Source organism: Chlamydotis macqueenii, chromosome 2 (assembly GCF_036417535.1).
Source record: "Chlamydotis macqueenii isolate bChlMac1 chromosome 2, bChlMac1.mat, whole genome shotgun sequence".
Lineage (NCBI taxonomy): Eukaryota > Metazoa > Chordata > Aves > Otidiformes > Otididae > Chlamydotis > Chlamydotis macqueenii.
Window position 1 is genome coordinate 12223743 of NC_141557.1, and position 23662 is coordinate 12247404.

General features: G+C 34.0%; 1 protein-coding gene across 4 annotated transcripts in view; it reads left to right on the top strand.

The window, feature by feature from the left end:
- Positions 1-23662, top strand: part of PFKP (phosphofructokinase, platelet) — a 47001-nt gene that overhangs the window by 14692 nt on the left and 8647 nt on the right. For 2 of the 4 annotated variants that reach the window (XM_086741927.1, XM_086741925.1), the window contains exons 3-16: positions 962-1039; positions 3348-3537; positions 6049-6214; positions 6959-7003; positions 7104-7212; positions 7648-7743; positions 9208-9300; positions 9678-9803; positions 10399-10463; positions 11188-11257; positions 14477-14623; positions 15532-15602; positions 16038-16125; positions 17076-17228. In XM_086741927.1, the coding sequence (XP_086598053.1) occupies positions 962-1039; positions 3348-3537; positions 6049-6214; positions 6959-7003; positions 7104-7212; positions 7648-7743; positions 9208-9300; positions 9678-9803; positions 10399-10463; positions 11188-11257; positions 14477-14623; positions 15532-15602; positions 16038-16125; positions 17076-17228 (1497 nt within the window). Of the gene's footprint in view, positions 1-961; positions 1040-3347; positions 3538-6048; positions 6215-6958; positions 7004-7103; positions 7213-7647; positions 7744-9207; positions 9301-9677; positions 9804-10398; positions 10464-11187; positions 11258-14476; positions 14624-15531; positions 15603-16037; positions 16126-17075; positions 17229-22936; positions 23090-23662 lie in introns of all 4 variants that reach the window. The other 2 variants (XM_086741929.1, XM_086741926.1) reach the window with 2 other exon arrangements.

Consider the following 23662-nt stretch of genomic DNA (forward strand, 5'->3'; position numbering starts at 1 on the left):
TTTGTTTTCTTTAACCTGGAATGTTTTTTTTTCCCTTTGGATTTAAAGAAATGTCAGAAAGTTGAATGGTAACTCCAGTTTTATTGTGCTGTCTGTATTACTTAGATTTTTCAAAGTTAGAACTTCTGTATTTTCTTTTTTTTTAATCAGTGTTTACAGTATAACCTAATGGAAAAGAATCTCTAATTGTCACTATCTTTTGCTAGTGTTTATACAGAGAGTTAATAAAGCCAGGCATAACAAAACCCTTCAGCTGCTCACTGGAGAGTTTTCCTTCTTTCAGTGATGTGCAGTTCTTTCTATATTACAGCATGCATTGTTTTTTGAAGACCGTTTGCATTAAGGTATTAAGGATTTCTTAAATGCATCACTGAAAATTGTATTTTTCTAGTAAATTTCTTTAATCTGTTTATTGTATAATTGCTTCCAAAAAAAGAATAAAGATTATGTGACCTGGTTTCTTTTTCATTTATGAAACATTTTTGATTGTTGCTCTTTATTTTGTTTTGATTATATGTGCCTTGAGGATAAAAAGTGCACGAAGTGTTACAAAGGTAGATCTTTTTCTAAGGTCATGACCTCAGGCTGAGCTTGTGTTTTTAAGAAGCACATTTTATAATGCTTTTCCAAGTTCTTCTGTCTTTGTAGTTTTTAAAAATAACTGAATGTTTATTCCTAAGAAAGGAGAAATACATTGCCAATCTAGTTTATAAGAGTGTAATCTGTGTGAAGTATTACTTTAACTTGAAGTTGTCTTTGGAATTGATCTTTTAGGAAGAAGGATTGTTTGGCTTTTTTTCCCCCTAATGTGGTACCTGCTTGAATGTTGTTCCGTTTGAATGAAAAACCAATCAATTTAATGTTTTATAGTTGCATTAAAATATACAACGTGAGTATTACTTCAGTGGAAATGTTACACTATTTTTCAAATCAGACTTCTGAAATACTTTTTCTCTTTCAGGGTTACCAGGGAATGGTTGATGGAGGTGATAATATTGTAGAAGTTTCATGGGAAAGTGTTTCAAGTATCCTGCAAGTGGTAAGTGTTGGGGGGGTGGGAGGTGGAACCCAAACCCTCTCTTTTTAAACCAGGAACCAAAATTCTGTATCCAGACAGACAGCTGTGATTATGGATTCAGATTCTGTGGTGACAAAGTGACCAGCACATACGACTTTCAGGAGAGCCTAATTTCTACAGTGTGGATGTTTGACGCTTCCTGAAGATGTCTGTGTGGTCTTGTATTTAGTGCACGGAAATAATCTTGAAAACGTTTGTCCTAGATTTTCAAAATTACATGTCATTAGCCTCCTAAAGCCATATTGACAAACCTATATTTAATAAAATAGACATTATAGGACCAGAATATGAAACAACTGTAAGGCAAGTGTTTTCTTACAAAACCCTGTTGGCTTCCTATGTAAGTAGATATTGAATTATAGTAATGGGTGTAATTACAGCACGGTTCTCCAGAGCTCAGGTAACACTGGTGACGTTTATATTACAGCATTCTACAAGGTGACCATTTGGATCTCCTTACACTTTTCCTCAGCATGGTAATATTGTTACCTTTTCCAGAGCAGATGCTATGTTTGGCAAAGAGGTCTTACTGCTTTTGAAGCTTTGTGAAAATTAGCTGCAAGTGAAGTGTGGGTTTCTTTGGTGCTTTCTGTAAAGCTAATGTAATAAATATAAAGCAGTTAGCAGAGAGGAAAAAAAAAATATATCTATTTTAAATAAGCAAATACCCTGGAATACTGTGAGGTGCTTTGTCCACGTGTGTTTGGTTTTTTGGTTGTTTTTTTTAATTCCCTGTCTATCTTATAGAATCTGTAATCATAGAATATCTCAAGTTGTAAGGGACCCATAAGGATCATTGACTCCAACTCCCTACTTCTGACAGGGTTACCTAAAACTAAACCATATCACTAAAAGCATCATCCAGACAGACCTTATGATTAAGAGAAAACTGAGATGTCATGACCAAGCCACACAAGAGCATAGGCAGGAGCAAGATGTAGACATCCTATAGTTGTATATAGCATACATGCTTGAAGAAAAATGTATTTCTGAGTTTGATTGATAGGAATTCAACAGATCAACAGTAAAACTGAGGATGCATTGTTTTGAGAAAAGATTTTTTAGCCCAACTTACATTTCTGCTTATTCAGAACAAGTTGCAGTACGTTATTTCAAATAGTCTCTTTTCCACTTAAAATTTTAAGTATGAAAATACCTAGTTTAGATATGTTTTTTAGTCCTGATTGTTAATTTTAGAACATCTCCGTGTGTATACTTCTACTTTTTTGTCTGTGGAGAAAGCTGAACTGCTTCTTTTCCACATTTTTGTTCTTCCACTATCAGCTGTTGTGTGTTGCAATGTAGACAGTAAAATAGTGCCTAGGATTGGCTTGAGAGCTGAAAGACCTATTGATAGGGGAAATCATATCAGTACACCCTTCACAGATACGAAGCTCATATTTGGATCAGCATGAATGATTTATTATAAGTTAAAGTGAAGGAAATGTTTGTGTAAAAGTGAGGTAATAATCTCCATTTGTTTTCAGGAAAAAAAAAGTTTTTCCATTCTTCATTAATTTTACTTTTTACTGTGACAATAAATAAGGCAAATTTAGACTTTTATTGAGAGACTGAACAACATAAACACAGACGTTCTGTAAATAACTTGTTTTCAGCAAGGTGTCCACCAACGTCCAGTGACAAGGTGCTTCAGGCTTTTTTTGAGATCAATGACTTCCATTTTTGGAGGAAGCTCTTTAAATAATATTAACAAATTCAGCAGATAAATTAATAAAACAGAAAATTTAAAATTAGTCTGATATATATGGCACTAAATGTGTGGTTCTTTCTGTAGTTCTGTGGAGTGACAATGAGTGCTAATTTTGAGCTTTAGGGATATGTCTTTTCTGTTATTGCTTATATATTTCATTATATTAGGGGGGAAAATGTCATGCTTTGAAGCAAATCCATCTAAATTCTTAACAACTTAGTCTCATATCACTTTTACTATTTTCATCACATTTAAGTAACAATTAGGTAATTAATTGGAATGCTACTGAAATTGATCCCAACTTTCCTTCAAGAGTAGCTCTCTATCAGTTATTTTTGGGTGGTTTTTTTTCTCTTTTCCTTGGTGTGCGTATCTACTCTTGAGAACATAATTTTGTGCAGGTTTGCTAATTCTTTGGTTTTCATTACTTTTTATTCACTGTAAAATTAAAGATAGAGATTATGCTACAAAATAACCATTAATCATTAATCCATCTTAAAAATATATAGTAAGATACTGGATTTGTGAATTAAAACTGTTATACTTCTTTTTTTCTAGGGTGGTACTGTTATTGGTAGCGCACGCTGCAAATCCTTTCGTACTCGGGAGGGCCGCCTGCAGGCAGCCCACAACTTGGTTCAGAGAGGAATCACTAATCTTTGTGTGATTGGTGGAGATGGTAGCTTAACTGGTGCCAATCTGTTCCGTGAAGAATGGAGTGGACTTCTAGAAGAACTGGCACAGACAGGTAAGTTTGCATTTAGGTCCTCTAGACTTCTAATCCAATGTCCAGGGAAGTTATTTGCCCTAACTGTTCGTACACAAACTGTATCTAGAGAATATTTCTTAGGTGCAAAAATCAAATGCATACATTCTAGGAAGTTACATGGTTCTTCATAAAGTAATAGTTTTTTTTTTTTTTCTGTACATCCTCTTTTATATACCATAAAGGTATATAAGGTTCCAAAAGGCCAAATAAGTTACTGGACAACTGTCAGTGGCTTTTTGCCCCATTATGAGGCATTTTCAGGGCCTGAACTGTGAACCTTCTGCCTGAAAAGTCTTTTGCCCTCAAATCTAAACTGAGATGGTGATTCATTTCCTACAACAAGCTATACACTTGGTTATTATTAAATTATGATACTTCCCTGCCTGTACGTTACTGTTTGTTTAAGATCAGAACATTAGAAGGCTGTTGCTAAAAGCGCATCCAGCCCAGTAGTTGTCTTTGATGGCATCCAAGAAAATGCATAGGAAAGAGTAAAATAACAGAACAAGCCATAATGCTGCGTTGATGCTATACGTTGTTCATAATGTATAAATACTCTGATAGGTTCCATGCGCTTCTGTCTTCCGGACTTGCTGAACCAGATGCTATTAGCAGTCCTTAATGAATTTCTCTTCCATGACTGTATACAGTCTCCTTGAATACATATAGTTTTTTGATAAAAACATTGTGAGTTCTACAGCCTCACTGAATGATGAAGATTGTGAAGAATCTTAAGTTTATTTTGATCCTGCTGGCTTCTAATTTCATTTGATGTCCTGTAATTTTTGTGTTAGAACAAACAGTGAATATCAATCCTGCTTCCTCTCTGCATGCCACTTGAGATTTTACAGCTGTCTTATTTTCCCTTCATCATTTCTTTCTCTAGATGGAAGAGTCCTAGTTTGCTTAGTTGTTCCTTTTATGTAAGTTCTATACCTTTGATCATCTTTGTTGCCCTTCTCTGAACCTTTTCCAGTTCTACCATGTCCTTTTTGAGGTGGGGAGGACCACAACTGCACCCAGTATTCAAGATGAGGGCAAACCATGGATCTACACAGTAGTATAATGATCTTTGTTTTGTTCTCTATTCTTTTCCTAATATTTTCTAATACATTTTTTTTACTGTTATTGAGCATTGAGGCTGATTTATTAATGAAAACAGCATTATATTATTATGCTGAAAATAGCATTATTTTGTTTGTGATATTAGGGTACATTTTTCATGTGTATTAGTTTCCATTTATCTACAAATGAATTCCATCTGATACTTTACTGCTCACTGTGTCTTGCTAGTCTTGTTCGTTTTTTCTCAGACACTCTACACCTTTAGAACCGAAATAATTCAGTTTGATCAGTAAACTTTGTCACCTTACTGCTCATTCCCTTTTCTAGGTTATTGCTCAGTATGTTGAACAGCGCAGATCCCTGTAGAACTCCATTGGTTACCTTCCTCAGATATGAGAACTTGCATTTACTACTGCCCTCTGTTTTGTATTTTTTACCCTCTGTTTCACATTATTTATTCTGTGCAAAAGCCTGCTCTCTTATGCTGTGCCTGCTTAGTTTCCTCAAAATCCCTTGGGGACAGACCTTCTCAATGGCTTTTTGGAAATCTAAGTAGAATATGTCAAGCAGATATCCTTTATTCATGTGATTTTTATGTCACCTTTGGAACTCTAGAAAAGGTTTGTAATGCGTGGTATACATTCATAGAAAACATTTTATTCTTCTTTGGAATGCTGTATTTATGGACGTTAGTTATATTTTTCATTATGGTTTCTACTGTTTTCTCTAGTATAGACATTAAACACACTGATACATAGTTCTTGAATCCCATATTAAAAATTTGGCATTATATTTATTATCATCCCATCCACAGATACTAAAATAGTTTTAGGCTCTTAAGTGGCTAAGGTGTTTCATCCTTGAGGTCCTTTAGAACTCTTGGATGATTCAGCATTTTCAGTGATGTCTTGGGAGACACAGACTAAGTCTTAGAATAGGAGCTTTTCTGTTCTATTTGCTTATTAATCATGAAAACAGAGCCTTTCAGTGTTGCAGAAGAGAAGCCTTCAAAAGTTTGATGCTGGTTTTTTATTATTTCCATATGCTCATAATCCCACCTAGTTTGCATTCTTTTACTTTTTCATTGCACATCATACACTGAGACTATGATTTGACTGCTGTTGTTTAAGTTCAAACCATCAATTTTAAGGTTGGTTACAAAACTTGATAATCTATTGATGCTTTGAAATGAACTGAAAAGCTCTTGTTTCCTTCCTTACTCTAAGGAGTTCTATGCAGGATTCTTTTGTTTGGTTGTTTGATTGGCTTTTGTTTGTAGTTTTGACTAACCCTGTTACCTAAAATATCTAAACATAATTTAATGTTTGGATATGCTTAATTTACAAAATAGAACACCCAAGCAATACATCTAAAATGTTAAAAAAAAAAAAAATTATAGCTCTTTCTCTGGATACTTCTTTACAGGCAAGATTGATGAAGAGGCTGTTAAGAAATATGCTTACCTTAACATTGTGGGAATGGTTGGATCTATAGACAATGACTTCTGTGGCACTGATATGACCATAGGTACTGACTCAGCCTTGCACAGGATCATTGAAGTTGTGGATGCCATCATGACCACTGCTCAAAGGTAAATTGTGCATGTCATAGAAAACTGTAACAAATACACAGCTGTTTATGCCTCAGATCTTAAGTTTCATATTGTCATACAATAGTGGAGGTTATAAGTTAATTTTAACTAGAAGTTAGGTAACTGATATTTGTAATATTTCTAGAGTGGGAATAAAAGCTCTTTTTAGCTGCATCTTTCAAGTGTCTCAGTTTCTTTTTTTCTTAGTAACGGCTTTTCCATCATTCCTGTCACGGCAGCACTTCAAGTATCTGATTGTAGAGGCTACATCAGCTTTAGAGGCAGGCTTTGTTTTTTTCAGTATATTTTAAGTCTTTCCCAGGCATACACTACCACGGAAGATCCAGATGTACCTTGAATAGTACACAGTAGCATGTGTTTGTGTATAAGCTTTTTCTAGGTAAAATTTAAGCAATTAAGTGATTTAAAAAAAAAAATACAGCTATATCATTACAGTCCTTAACTATATGTCTGCATAGTTTACATTTCTAGTAAATGTTCACCTCTTCTTTTCTAATTGCCCTTACATGTTTTAGAAAACAGTAGTCGTGAAAATGAATAACGCGTTGGAAGATACGTAATTTTAAATACGTTGTTTAATACGGCCTTCTGTTTTGCTGACGAATTCTATGTTTGCCAAGCATGGTAAACACAGGCTATTTCCTGATATTAGATTCTTATTTCAAGTTTGGCTGCATTTTTGAGTTGCAGTATTACAGTTAATTTCTTTTCTGATTTTTACAGTCATCAGAGGACATTTGTTCTGGAGGTTATGGGGAGACACTGTGGGTATGTACTGTCTTCAGCAGTTTGTGTCTCATACAGATAAAATTATGAAAGATCAAGAAATCTGAACCATAAATGACTAATCATTTGTTATGTTTATTAGGTATCTAGCTCTTGTTAGTGCCTTAGCCTGTGGTGCAGACTGGGTATTTATTCCTGAATACCCACCAGAGGAAGGATGGGAAGATTCAATGTGTGTTAAACTTTCAGAGGTAACTTATTACTATGTTTTGGATTTCCTGACATCTTTGCAGGTGTTTGTTTGAAAACAATTTAAAAATGTGATCAAGACTTTGAGCAAGTCTTTGTTTCTGGTGTCATAGATACTGCTGTTTGATCTTAAACAGTTATTTTCCTGCATTCTGCGATTATTTTGAAGAACTATCTGACCTACTATAGGGATTATCTAAAACTGTTCCTATATAAGCAGTGTGTGTACCTTTCCTCATTAATTTGATGGAAGACATTGCACTTCATCAATGAAAAGATCCATATAAAGATAAAATGTGCAAGAATACTGCAGTGATCATGTATAAGAAATATTTCCTCAAATCCTAGCAGCTCAGTGTATAGCAATTGATTATAAATGGTGCTGTAAATTTCTTTCCATTTTTTTACTAATGGATATGCTTTTATTTTTATTACAGAATCGTGCACGAAAGAAAAGGCTGAATATTATTATTGTAGCTGAAGGAGCTATTGATTGCCACAACAAACCTATAACGTCAGAGAAGGTGAAGGATGTAAGTGTCAACATCCTTATGGTGCACTTTCTGTTTTGTTGTGAAGACGAGGCTTGTTACTAAATACGACATTTCTGTACAGTAAATATGTTCCTGTAAAGTAGCTTATCACACGGTTTGCTGGTTATATTTTATAGTTGTGCTTTATTATCTGAATCCAGAGTCCAGCTAAGGGGGAATTATTTAATTAGAACCTTTTCTCCATGTAAAATAAGACAACAGTCCGAAACACCTACTTCATGAGTGCCTTAATTGATAGAGAGTCTGAAATCAGCTCAAATCAGTAATTATACTCTTATTTTACTTCGTATTTCTTGTAAAATTTTAACAATGATCTGTCTCTCAGTGAAATAATACTGTCTAATTTGGAGAAAGTCTTGTCACTTTTCTCAAAATGGTTGCTTTGACAAGAATTTCATTGATGTCTAAGAAAAACTTTTGAGCTGTAGTTATTCTGCTTTTCTTGGAAGGGGCCCCTTAAGAAAAAAAAGTTGAAAAATAGTCATTAGCAGGAAGGATACCTAGGGTTTATCTTCCTGTGACTATGAATTTTAGTTTTCCGTAGCTGTCAGTTTCAGAGCAATCTTTGAGTCTTAATTAAGAACTGCAGTTTTACAGAGCAAAATTTAGCACCAAGAAATGTTAAGTGTACATACAGCAGATAGCTATTATGCGTTTAGGGAAGAAACATTAGTTGCTTGCTGCAAATTTCAGCCATTTTTTTTTTTTTTTTCAAAAACTATAAATTCAGTAAATAGAAGATTTTGTAAATAACTTCTAATTTTTTTTTCTACTTTATGATATCCCTTACTTATTCCTAACCTTATGTGCTCACTGAAGATGTAATAATAAAGTATGTCTTTCTGTGACTTTAGATTTGATATGTAAGAGAGGAAATGGAAAGGAAGTCTGACTGAATTAAACAGTTTTGTTATTATAATTTTTACAAGTTTTATAATTTTGCAAGTTTTAAAATCCTTTTCAATTAAGGTTAAAAGTCATCCTCACTAAAGTTTTACTCAGAATCTTATGTAATGTATAATCTTACACATAGATGAAACATGGACTGAATAAAACACTGGAACTGAACTTCTTTCAAGTATTCTAATTATAATGTTTAGACCTGTTTTTATAAGGCTGAGGACTGTGCATTAATGAAGCCATTATAACTGCTATTAAAGCATTGCAATCTAAGCCACTTTTGCCATTATTAAATAAAATATTCCTTTAGATTAGGAACCTTTAGATTTATATCGTTTATATTCCTTAAGATTTAGTTCTAGGTTAGGAATAAGCTAAAGACTGGCTTAATTTTTTTAGTATTTTAATTACTGTTGACACACTAGTGTATGGTGTAGGTAGAATTTCATTATTCCAATAGCACATAAAGCAGAATAGTGCTGACATATGCATATATGAAATAATGATAATAATAATCCCACTATATTTTGAAATTATTTGCAGCTTGTGGTTCAGCGTCTCGGTTTTGACACTCGAGTAACTATCTTGGGTCATGTGCAAAGAGGTGGAACCCCTTCAGCTTTTGACAGAATTTTGGTGAGTGAACCTAAAATAATTACTTGTGGCAGCACATGGTACAACTATATTTTGATTATTTATTTGGGAGTGGGGTAGTTCTTTACCTGATTAACTTGACAAATCCAGTTATTTCAGACAGTTAAATTAACTGTCTGAATAGCTCAAATTCAGAATAGTGAAGCACTTTGTGTAAAGGAATCTGTGTTAGGATTAAAAAGCAAAGCTGCAAGAACAATCTTCTGTACTTAGAGATATTAAACAGCCTGCAACATAATCACCTACCAAGGAATAATTGGTTTCAGCTTGATTTACAGAGAAATCATGACCATTGCTGTGACTGGAAGCCTTTTACTTTTAAGTGCTTGCTTGAACACTCAAACATTATTTATTTTCAGGCCAGTCGTATGGGTGTGGAAGCTGTGCTTGCCCTTTTAGAAGCTACTCCTGCTACCCCTGCCTGTGTCGTGTCCCTGTCTGGAAACCAGGCTGTCCGTCTGCCGTTGATGGAGTGTGTGCAGATGGTGAGTTTCTGGCAGAGAGCCAGTTTATAGTTACTCATTAACTACAACGGACCTCTGTGTACAATAATTGTCTGTTGCCATTAAAACACTGATGGGACTGAGTGCAGCAATTTCACACATTTGGGAATTATGAACTTCATGTGTGTTTTCTATGTGTTCTTACTTATTTGCAAACCACCAACAAAAAAAAACATATATAGTTTTAATTTGTTTAAAATTTAATCTCAGATCTTCTGTTTTTATTGCTAATTCTTCAGATGCATGCATCCGTTTACACCTTGTACACTACAGCTGGGTTTCTGCAGTAAAACTTCAGCTTAAAGGGAAAAAAGAAAATGCAAAATGGATACATTCATTTTTCTTTTTTTTTTTTCCCCAGGAAGGTTTTAAGTTTCTGCTTCAACTTTGTTTTTCGCCTGTCCAGTGTAATTTATGCTATGCTAAGAGGTAGCTCATAAATTAATGAAATGTCAGTGTTTCTTTTTTTACTTTGAAAAGCAGTTTGAAAGCAGAATGATCTATTTACTGGAATATATTATATAATCAACTTCTTGTGTTTTTTAAACATACTGAGTAATCAACTTGGTTTTTTAAGACTCAAGAAGTCCAAAAAGCCATGGATGAGGGAAGATTTGTTGAGGCTGTAAGGCTTCGTGGAAGGTATGGCCAATAACATGTATCAATTTATTTGCTGTAGAAAAGCTGAATTGCTTTGTTGTTCTGCTGGCACTTGACATTTTATTTTAAATAATTTAATATCCATATGGTTTTATGTTTTTGAGAATAATAGGAGAGACAGAACAAGAGTTGTTTAAATAGAATAATGGAAATTCTTATCTGCATAAAAACATGCAAAACAAAGCTGTACTTCATTAGTGTGTCAGGCTAATGACTGATACTAGGATAACTAGTCACAACAGAAAGAGTTGCTGTATTCTGTGTGCTGACTGGTAGCAACCATATGTTTATTTTTTCAAGATTTTGAGGCCAGTCCTGTAAGCTTGTTTGTAAGTAGCTGGTAGTTTCCCAGCAGTAATGTTAGTGGGAGACATTCTGCACTCTGCCCTGTGTCAACAGGGCATTTTCTATTTCACGTTATTTTATGATAAAATGCTTTATCACCAATCTATAAAATGCACTTGCCAGCTATATAATTATTTTATTTCTTCTCACTGTTCTGTTACTGGATTGAGTATTTTCCCGTGTTGTTCTATTTCTGGTTTTTATTGTGTTTTGCACTTGTAATAACTTTGGTGCTAATATTACACACCTGTTTTTAAAAGTTTCTGAAAAAATCTAGTGTTTCTTTAACTATGAGTTGAAAAAATTATTATTATTTTATTTATCTTATTTAGTCATTTACTTATCTTACTTATTTATTTAGGAGCTTTGAAAACAACCTTAACACCTATAAATTACTGTCGCACAAAAAACCAGATGCCGAGCTTCCAAAGGTAAGGGACTTTTTTGTGTGTGTGCAGCGCACATCTACTTTTGGGGTGTCGTAACAAACAGTGTTTTTCTTCTTCTCTCCACCTCATTCCACCTATAGGATATTGTATAAAATTACGTAAATGTTATAATGGTAGAAAGATGCTTGCAACACACAGCTTTATTTTAATAGTAAGTAATACTTTTTTTTAAGCGAAATACCATTCTAACTAGAAAACTTGCTGCTAGACAGTTTATTTCTGTCTTGGATATATGTCTGGTCCCACTTACTATATTGTCTTATCCTAATAGATACTGTTATGCCCTCTGTTCCTTAACATGGAGAGAAGGAAGGGTGATGTATTCATGATTAAGAGTCTAAATACCTCAGGATAAAGAAGGAAGTTTTAATATAGAAGAACTCTGTCCCTTTCTTTTGAAGGGCAAAACTGCTCAAAAACAGTGAGAAGTCCAGGAATTGATGGGATAGAATAGTGAAGACAGACGTATCACATTTACCTGCTTTAAAAGTCACTGCATAATACAGCAGTTTTTCTTTTCCTTGTAGTTTATAAGTTGTGTATAAGAGGAAATTTGCATGTTAGACCCTAACAGTTGGGTGCAAACAAATTTCAAACAGGATTTTTTTGTTTATATTTATGGTTTACTGAATAATTTTGATTTTGACCATAGTTCGTGGTTATGGCACCTCACTGGTTAATTCTGGTTTTGCTTGTGCTTTGTGATGATTTGTTACCTTATTTTCATGATTATGTTACTGTTAATGTTTTTTTGATTTTTTTACTCCAATTAGATATTTGAGTAATGATTAATAGTATCTTCTCAATCTTAAGAAGGAGAAAATAGAAGTTCATTGAATATAGAAGTTCATTTGAATAACTGATACCTGTTTGGAAATTTTACAGATAGCAAGTAGCATCGTCACAACCAGCCATTTTAGTTGACAAAAATTGCTGTCTAGTATGTTATGGAAAACTTCACACAGGAAAGGAAACTTGGTTACAAATGAAACGTCATGGTAGAAGCTTTCAAGGAGATTACAATAAAATAACTAGTTTAAATTTAAACTGTAGTTTACATTACACTTTTACTTTTTCCTAAACATACATAAGAGTGTATAGACCAAAGTTACTTCAGATATACCTGCCAAAGCAGAAATTTTTTAAACAAAATAAGGACCTAATTTTGACCTTCAAGAGATCAAAGAATTCAGGATTTTTTTTGGTGGATATTCAACATTTGCTTTGCCAGATCAGATGCTTGTTTGTTTGTTTTTATATACCAATGCAAATTTAGGATTATTAGCACTGAGCTTTCATGTTTTGTTTTACAATAGTTTTACCATATCTTTTTGTAATGGATGACATTAGAAGGAAATGTAGGCCACTTGTAATTATTAACTATGTGGATTTGACCACACTAGCCAAATCTGTGTGCTTCAGTAAAAGGCTTGGATAGGAATTAAAAAGCAGATGAAACATGCATGTCACAGGAATTGAGGGAAAAGCTAAGCTGATCAGATCACTAGAGCCTACTGAATGCTCTGCCTCAGTAGTGTTGTTGGGCACAGATATTTTGCTGCTTCTGTTTCCTTTGCATCTTTCTACAATCCTTTGAATGTGCTGGAGCTAAAAAAGAAACCACATTTGTTCTGTTTTATTTGTTTTATTGTTTTGGGGGGTTTTTTGATTGGAAGACATTCTATTATCATAACCGAAAAGCTATTCCCTTTTTTTGTTTTGTATTCTCATCTTCCAGGATTCAGCTAGTAATTCCTACCACTTCTGCAGTAACAAATTATTACAGTTTTGTCATGTCAGTAGTTATAAATAATATAAGGTCATCCAGCTGTCTTGAAGCATGATTAATTTTAGTTTATAAGTTCAGGTTATCGAGTCTTCTTGAATTTTACTTAGATAGTTTGCTATCATTTAAATTCTATTGGCTAAATTCATACAGAGCGGTTAAACTTTCACAAAGATCAGGCATGTAAAGTTTTAATTCTTTACTTATATTTTATTTTCAGTATTTCAAAGCTGTAAAAGTAGAACAAAATTGATAAATTCTTCATTTTTTGGTAATGGATTATATTTTTATCTGCTGTAAATCAACACTTATTGATGTCCATGAAACTGTATTTATTTATACTAGCTGACTGTTTCTTAATCAAAGAGAGTGGCCTGTGATTTATCTGGAAATAAGCCTTCTATTTCAAGGAATACTTCACATACAGAAGACCTGCATTTCATGCTTTGCATTTAAAATTCAATCCAAAGGTGCTTACTAGCATTTTACACACAGTAGCACTCTTGCTTTGCTTACCCTTGCAGTGTGCATTTATGAGTAATTTTTCTGTTATATTTTTCTTTTTAATGCAAGTAATGAAGATTTTTTCCTCTGGGAAAGACTCCCATGTTCTGAATGAGATTGGATTTATCAGTATAAAGTAGTAATTCTATAGAAGAAAGTGTTCTTAATTTGAAAACTGTTGTTTTTGGAGTTGGATCTGCGGTAACAAGACGGGAGTTTTTAATAGTATTTTGTAGCTAGATTGTGTGATTTTTGTCACTTGCGTTGTTCAATCTGTAATGCTTACATCCATTTAGATGTAGTTGTTTAGATTTATCTAGAGTACAATAGATAACTAAACAAAGTAAATGAGAACTAAATGCATAGGTATGGAATATATATTTTATACAAAAATATTTATTATTTCATGTTATATTTTAAATAGAATATTCTCCCTTACATTGCTTGTGGTTTAAATTACAAATGTATATTTGATATCTCAGACTTTTCCATTTGAGTAGATTAGCTACCTACCTGGGATACTCATTAAACTTGTGGAGAAGCTATATAAGCACAGTTACTTTGAGTCGTTAGGAAATGCTTTAAAAACTGCCATAATCTGAAAATGTATGATATTGTGAAAGATGCTGAGTTTCCTATTATGTTGTCAGCTGCTCTAAAAACCTGGCTGATACTAATTTAAGTATTGTCTTCTTTGAAAACATTCTTGTTTTTAAACTGTTTGTTTCTATGTGATATTCTGCAAATGGGGGAATATGTGTATGTATCGTCTAAACTTTAAATTTTGGATGGTTTTAGGGGCTTTGAAATTTCCTTTCCTACATTCCAATATTTAGCAATTGTGTATGATGGACAAATTAACTATGGTGTAGAAATTAAAGTACTTATTAAATATTATTTTTCTCTTGCAGACTAATTTTAATGTGGCAGTTTTAAATGTTGGTGCCCCTGCAGCTGGAATGAATGCTGCAGTCAGGGCTGCAGTGAGAGTTGGCATAACTGAAGGCCATAAAATGTTTGCTGTCATTGATGGATTTGAAGGTTTTGCTAGAGGGAAGGTCAGTATTACATCTGTGGATTACATAGTATAGTATGTACCCCGTCACACACCACCGCCTTTGTGTATGTTCTTAGAAGGTATGTTCTGTCATAACTGTTGTGTGAACTGATTCTGTAAGTTCTTCTATTTTGTAAAGATATATAAAAAACAAATTGTAACTGTATTTCTCAACTATTCAAGTCTATAGATTAAATTATTAATTAATTATTAATATTTAAAATAAAGTATTGCTAATCGCATTCTGCAGAGCTACAAAGTTAGTCCTGATGAATCTTGCCTTAAAATTTTGGTCCACTTTTAGCATATGGTAGGTTTTCCACAGAATAACAGGAGAATCACTGATTCTGTACGATGAATTGTTCCATCTATGATCCTTTTGATATAAGAAACTTAGCAGTGGTGCTTGTTGAGGCAGGAAGCTGTTTTGTTTTTTTTTTTTTCCCTAGGTGAGTTAGATTCTTCTGTTCTCCTTTTTTAAATGTTAATATCAGTTGATATACTGAGGAGAAACTGAGTGTAAGACTTATGATTTCTGTGCCTAGCTGGAGCCATAGGTCCCAAAACTAATTTCAAAAACCTAGTTTTAGATCTTTTGAGTTTCACATTCAGTAGGAGAGAATGTGAAAATAGGATCATGATATGAAACAAGGAGGCAGGGTTCATCATGATCTGAAGGAAGAAAGAAGAAATAAACCGAATGGAAAGGGATTGGTAAGAACTCAAGAGAAATTAAGTTAACCTCTTGATGCTGTTTTCTTTCTTTGCCAAGTTCATTTTTGGTGCTGCCTGCGCTCAACAACTTGATCCAGCAGCTTTACATTAAGTAGTACCTGGTGTATGCTGCATGTCAAGAGAAGTAATTGAATAATTACTTAACAGAGTCTCCTTTTTTACTTTTATTCAAAGATAAAGGAAATCAGCTGGGGAGATGTTGGAGGCTGGACTGGTCAAGGAGGATCAATTCTTGGTACAAAACGGTAATATCAATGTGTTGACAATTGATATGTTGAATTCTGGTATTTTATATAACTAGTCTATGATTGATTCCATGCTCTTTTCCTTACACAGAATGTTTTAAATCCTCAAATTTTTTTGTTAAATCGTTACATTCCAACTTAAGTATCTTTATAGTATTGTACCAGCTCCAAAGAGAGAACAGAAATGGAAGTTGGGACCTCAACTTAAAAATTTCCTGGGGTCCTTGCACTTAAAAGAGTTGCAAAGCTGTAGTTCCTTTACTGTTGACATGATTCCTTACTGGTTGTCAGGAAGAATCATTTGTATGGATAAATATGTAAAATGAAAAATAGTGCATTGCCTGCTCAGTTTACTGTTTCAGCTTAGTAGTTAATTCCTATTGCTGCAGAGTGTGGAAATTGGTTTTATTTTTCTTTTGGTTTAATAATTTTTAGTACTCTTCCTGCAAAATATTTGGAGAAGATTGCTGACCAGATGCGCACTAACAACATTAACGCCCTTATGGTTATTGGTGGATTTGAGGTACACTGAAATGTCTAATGATGTCTAAGTAGAGTAGAATTCCTAACAAAAGGAACAGATCATTTTAATTTTTACCCAATCTTCATGTAAAGTGCATTTGGTTATAACTACATTTGATACACAACACAAATAGTGTTCAGGATCAGAAGTATTGTCAATCATTGACTCTGTGGAAAGTTGACATTCAAGACAGTAACTAAACTGCAGAACAGGATGTGCTAAACGGATAAATAAGGTTGGATAGCATGATAGTATTTCTGTATTAAAAAAAATAATTAATGAGTTCAGTAGGACAAGTTCCAACCTATAACGTATCAATACTTAGAACACACTTCCAGAAGTTCTTGACCTTTAGTAGTAATTGCACTGTGGTCCCTTACTTAAGCAACTCTTTCTCACATAGTGCATTTCAAAACCTCTTCTTGATCTAGAGAAGTATTGACTTATTTTTCTGTATTTCATGTTAACTTTATTTTACCAAAATAATACATTTTTGAGATCTAGATTCAGGAAAATATTTTGCCAGCTCTTCCCAGAGAAGAACATGTTTATTGTTTCTTCATATGGAATGAATCATCCATTTTTTCCAATCTGTTATGCATGGTTAACAGTTCAGAAATATTGAGATTTTAAATGAGGAGTAACAGTACCTGAAGATTGGGGAACTAGTTTGCAGTATATTCATGTTGTACAAAGCACTTAGTATGTCTAAATTACATATTCCCTTGAAAATGAATGTTCTAGTTATTGTTTGTTGTCATACGTGTACCTGTTTTTAATGCTTTCTTTTTTGTGTTTATGTGTTAGATTTTAGTGGTTCCTTAATGCTTTGACTTGCTCAAGTGTGCTGTGGTAGAAATGGCTCCCCTGTGGCCCTTTCCATTTTATCATTCCAACTTTGCCCTTATTTTATTCATCCTAATTTTTCACCCAATGCCTGTGCCCAACAGGCGTACCTTGGACTTCTGGAATTGTCAGCTGCCCGAGAGAAATATGACGAATTCTGTATTCCAATGGTTATGGTTCCCGCAACTGTATCCAACAATGTACCGGGTTCAGATTTCAGCATTGGTGCAGATACTGCTCTGAACACTATAACTGATGTAAGTCTATTCTGGTGTGTGCGCTTACTGTCAAAGCAGTTCTGGTTAAAACTGACTGAATTGGCTAGAGCTGGATATTTTTATAGACCAGAACTTTGGAAATGTAATCTGGAAGATGATAATTACTTGATATAGCCACATTCATCATACCTGGTTAAAAAAGAGAAGGTTTAGGATCCCAAATGCTTCCATTAGGTTTCCTCTGAAACTACAGTGACCTATAGATTTGTGAACTACAAAATAAGATGGCATTTATCTATTGTATACAGAAGAAAGAAACCTAAAGCTAAGACTTGATGATCATTTGATGCACTGTAGAGGAAAAAAATCCCCATTATATTTGAAATATCAGTATACCTAGCTGTAACAAACACCGAGTGAATGTTCTGTTCAGAAGGAGATCCTTATTTATGTAACATCTCTATTCCTCTAATAGAGACTGTAAGCTCTGTATTTTCTAATAGTAGGAATTACCTGTATTCTACTAATAACAGATTTAACAAAAACAGTTGAGACGTACTGTGAAGTATTTTTTGAAAAATCCAATCCAGTAATACAATATAAGTTAAAAACGGATTGGTTAATACTAACCTCAGCTGGACAGAAGGTGTGGTCAAACACCATGCAAATTAAATTGTCAAGCATGCACAATTACAGTTCATCTGAATCACTTAAGCATTAATCCATCACACCCCTGCTAAGAAGAGCAATTCTGTTTCTATATATCCTGACATAATTTTGTCTGTGAAACAACAGCAATAACATTACACTTCTTTGTATTTTTTTTCCTTTTCAGCATAATCTGTGGACACAGTCATACTGCAAATATAGCTGCAGAGTGTCCGTGGTTTGTTTAAAACATAGCAAAGACCTAATAAAGCATTTGTCTTAAGAACTGAATTTACATTTTCATTTAAAAGAAGAAACAGAGTTATTTCATAACTTAGTGAGTTACAATGAATTACCATACTCTGTTACAAGTTCCATTTTCTGATTTTTGTCTCCAGCCGTGTTGGAGCCAGAATGTAGAATTTTTCACTTATTGTACATATTGAGCTACATTTTAAAAAGTGAAAAATAACAAGCATAGTGCTCATGTGAAGTGGGAAAAGAATTTCCAGTTACTTTTGAAAATGTCAGTTCTTCTATCGCTTAGGTGTATTTGAAGATTTCATTCATACTATTTTCAAAAGTTTAAAGGATTCCTCAAACACTATCAATTTCAAAAGCACGAGCATAATTTTCTCCTGTTCTGGTTTTGGTTTGTTTTTTTTTTATCATGCCAACATAAATATTTTTGTCTTCAGCAAAATAAACTCTTCAGTTAGAAAATTTCAGTTTCCTTAACTATTGCCTTGAACAAGGCTGTTAGCTAACTAAAATTTATCTTGAACATATTCTTTATAGACAACTTAGGTTATAAATGTTGTGGTTTCCAGTTCTGGTAAATAAAAATATCTGTCCAAAATGATTGATCACAAATTAAGGTGAGTAAAATGATAGTGCATAACACCTACTTTTCTTCTTTTCTTTCCTTTATAAGCTTTGTTTACCTAACTTCTTTTTCTAGGTTATTTTATGTTTATGTCGGTCTCTCTCCTCATTGCCGTGTTTTGCTTTATATTTAGGTTTCTAGATACCATCTGCTTTCATTAGAAAACAAAATATCAGTGTCTCCATATTTTCAGTGCAGGAGTTGAAAACTCTCAAAATTATCTTTTTTTTTTTCTTTTTTTTTTTACAAATAGCTTTCGTCTTGTTTTTGCGTTTTATTTTGCCTGGATCTTTCTCTGAAATAAGTGTGAAATATAATGGCTTTGCAAGATTTAGATTCAATCCAATGGAAAATTAAATTTTGTTCTTTTCTTGGAAAGGAACAGACTTTCGTATAGGGAAACACATCTGCTTGGTATCTTTTCAGTTTTCTACTCTGATTGCTTGAACTCTGATGATTCACTAAAACTGATAATGGAAAATGTATCCTTACATTCTTGTGTCGTATCTTCAAATCAGGTTGAGTAGTGGTGATGCCTCCAACTAAATGTGACTGACTAGGCTCAATAAAAGTCATACAATTGACTGTGGTAAACAAAAGTAGCAGATGGACATGAACGTCTATTATATCTGGTTTATAGCACTTTTATTCCAGTTGCCACTGTTAGGTCAATAAATGCATCATAGTTCTCAGTGCTCTCAGATAGTACCTCTTATGAACACCAAAATGTCATCACACTTAGTTTTTCTGTGGTACTGTTCTTGCTTTATGTTCTTGACAGCTTTTAGTAAGGTAAGTACATTTCTGCTGGGTAATGAGGCTTTGTTAGTGTTTGGCATTGCCAGACACTTGTCAATATCAGGTTGGTTGAAACATATCAAGGCATGTAAATGGTACCTTGAGACATTTACAGGTGAAGTGTGTTAAGATGCTTCATTTAAGAAAAATAGTAAAAACCAGACTAACAGATAACTCATAACTTCTGAGTGAGAGATTAGGAAAGAGTGTGCTTTTCCCTAAGTCATAGATAGTGGATGGTACGTTTCTCAATAATTAGAGTTTAGATTCTGTAACTGATTCTCTGACCCTCTTGAAATGTTCCATTTGTTCCATTTTTGGTTTAGAATACAGGCTTGTAATCAGTTGAAGAGTAGAATTTGGTTTGTCTTCAAATAATGTTTTGAATTTTATCATATGCTGTATTTTTCACTTCAGTTTTCAGAATATTAGTGTGAACAATTGTCAGTGAAAACCCCAATATAAAATACCTGGGGAAAGCTGGATGTTTCTGTACCTGAAGAGGGTATGCTTAGGGCTTGTATATCTACATATACAAAATAGATTGTTTAGGATTGCACAATAAGAACATGAACTGTGAGTTTTCTGTGAAAAGAAGCATCAGTAAAATAACTATCATCATAAAAATAACTATATTCTCAACTTCATGTTGCTAATCCAGTGAAATTAATTGACTGTCAGATAGCAGACTTCTGGAATGTGACGACCAAGAAGTGTTATGTTTTTACCTACAGAACCATGAAGGATAGAAATTTCTCTTTAAATGAAAGTTTGATTACTTAATATTAATCAAAAAGAGGCATTAGCAATATGTTTTGCAAGTGGAACTAAAAAGCAGAAACTAATTAAGCAGAATGAATAAAAAGTTAGACTCTTTCAGCTACAAAGCATGGAAAGAGAGTAGAAAGGATGAAAATTTAATTTGAAAACAAAGCCTGCTGATGGGCTAGAGAACACTGATGGAAAGAGGAATAAACCAGAACAAGGTGTGGAAGAATATTAATTTTACTTAGGAGACGTAGAAGTAAACAGGGAAATGAAAAAAAAGTGTCAGCTAGAGATGGAGAAAAATAAAACCTCAAAAAGGAAGAGGCTAAAACTTGCTAATGTTTCTTTGACAATCTGCCTTTTCCTTTCATCAAAGTGAAGGGGGTGCAGGTTGATTAATTGGTTTTGTGAGAAAAAGAATAGCTTTGTGAGGAATGAAGAAAGCTACAGTTAAGTTGCCTTAATTCAGTCTCTATGCATTTCCCTAGAAAAACACAAACTTCTATATCCTCCCAGTGCTGGTACTTGCATGTATGGTTCCACGTTAATCTGAACTAGGAAATGGAAAATCAGACCGGCCAAGCTAGCTAATAAATTAAATTTTCATCCACTTCAGTCCTAGCAACAGCTGAATGTGGAACTAGGGCAGTAAATCCACCCCTTTCAATAGCCATTTGCATTTAGATCAACATAAATTCAACAGACCGCAGTCTTTGTTTGACTGCCTGTATTTTTATAAAGCATCCTGGGTTATGGCAATACCGTTTTTAATAACACAAACACAATAAAAGGGTACAGTATCCCTCTATGATCTTACTGTGGTACTTATTTTTTTAAAAAGTTGTAAAGCAATTATTAAAACCACTGGTCATCTGTTTACCCTTTATAATTATTAAGTGACCCTTTATTGAAAGCGTTTTTGTGTTTTGCTGCAGTGATGTGAAGATGTTGCATGTAATCATCTAATGCTCATGCTTGGTGAAGGTACAGTCTTTGGATATGTTTGCTGAAATCACTTGCATCAAATAAAATGACAATATTTAATGCAAGTAAAACATATCTTAACTGCATCTTAACATATCATAAATGCAGACTAACCAATTGTGTTAGTTATTGCTCTAAATCTCCCTTGGTTTCCCAAAAGTCTCAATAGAAAACCTTTTAGAGAAACTCATGTTTTGCAGATCTCCAGGAAGCCACATGTGACTCAACGTACGTCTTTATTTTTCAGTAGAAATAAAAATTCAAAGCTGAGTTGGGCTAGGCAATTACTGAAATTTTCTCAGTGGAATCTTATCCACGTAAAGAAAAAAAAAATCCATTTGTTGCTTTTCTGGCTGTACTGCTTCTCAGAGCTACAGGTCTGAAAGTGCAATCTTTTAGACTGTGTTTTAGACTTAAACTGGAAATGCATCCTAGCACTGAGCTTATCTGAAAGTTACACTTACAGAATACATGAGTAGAGATAGAAAGTCAGTTTGCACTTACGCACCTACTGCCATATGTCCTGTCCTCGCTGAATGGGATCAGCTCTATCTAGAACAAAAAACTGGAGAGCAGAATTCTCACAGGTGATTTTTTTTTCCCATAATTTTCTCCTAAGTTATTGCTTAAATCAGTTACTGTATAAATATTTGTGGAGATAGCTGGATAGCTATCTAATTTTGTTCTGCAATTATTTGCTTCTCTGAACTGATTTGAGAAATTGAAAAGATGAGACTTCTGTGAACATCAGTCCTTTCTGGGAGAAAGAGATTAAGAAAAACGTAACATACTATGTAATCAGGCTTTCTTGTGGAGCCTGAGTTTGAAAAACTGCCACACATCGTGAGAGATACTGATTAGTTTAGATTAGAAAACTGGAATAATGTAACTAAAAAATATGTGTACTGACTTGAATCAGCTGCAAAATCTTAACCTTTAAGTATTCTTTTGACATCTATTAGGAACACCTAATCCTTTTCACATGACAATTTATTTTGTAGTGTTTGGAATCTTCCCAAGGACCTACAGCTGTTTTTCAAAGAATCTTAGAACTATACTTGCAAACTTTAACTCATCCGTGTGCACATATTCCTGGATTTTTCTGGGCCTGTGTCCAGTCTATGTGCATAGAGGCAGATGTGTGATGTTGATAGAATCTTGGATGGCATAGACAAAACTTTTTTCCTTCTTCTTGGTGGAAATAGATGTGTGTCTTGACTTTATAGGATAACATAGTTTTAAAAAACTTTTAAATCTTTCTTAAGCATTTCCTTTAAGTTGTAGGTGTTTTGCTAGATAACTTTCTAAACTCCTTAACATGTTTCAAACTTTGTTCTTTAAGTGGTTTCTTGTGGAATGATTTCTAGTCTACCTTTCAGCTGTCTTTTTCTGCCCAGCTGCTTCAGACCTTTATCCTCTGCACACTTCACATTCACTCTCTATTAACTTGCACTAATCTTGCGCATTTCTTCAAAGAGCATTGTGCCAATGCAACCCCAGTGCACTGTTGTGGTATGTGCAGGATATCCTCCCCCAAATAATCTCACCAATTGTATTTACTTGGGCCAATGGATAGCCAAATTTACCATCACATGCAAGGAGTCATTAGCAGAGCAATCCAAAGACAAGGAATGTATCACTCATACTTGTACCACTGCTTCAGGCCTATGAAAGTTGTCTGCAGCTACACGAGGCACGTTCCCGCTTTGAGGAGTTTTGCGTACCTATCTGTGTGTTGCCTGCTACTATTAGCAACAATGTGCCAGGCACAGACTTTAGCATTGGTGCTGACACTGCCTTGAATGCTATTGTGGAGGTAAGACTGCATATCTTTTAAAAGTTAAGATGATAAAATGCATAAGATGAGGATACCTAAAGACCTTGAAATGTCCAGTTTTCTGAAATAATTCAGTTACTGTATTTTTTAATGATTTATAGTTAAGAAGTTTTCCAAGACTGATTGAAGATTAACCTTATAAAAATTAATTATGTTTTATATTTACCTTTTGGGGACTCTGTTTTGTTATTCAAGACTGCTGTGTTAGTGCTTAGGGCATTTGCTTTTACTGAGAATAAAATATTTTACTTGCTTTGATTTTGTTTTTCATCTTACATAGCTCCTCAACATTACTTATGTAAAAGAAGAAAACACATGTTTTATAAATAAATGCCACATTTATTGCGTGGGCTGATGACTTAGCTCAATGCAGTAGAGCATTTTAAGCACATGGTCAGCACTAAACTTGTGAATAATCCCCTAAGACTGCATTAGGCTTAAGATATATTAATTGCGTATAAATGTGTAAGCAGTTAAGCCTGTCACTGATGCTAACTAAACAGTGTGAGGCCAGGAACTTGATATGAGTGGGTTTTCTATTTCAGTCAGAAC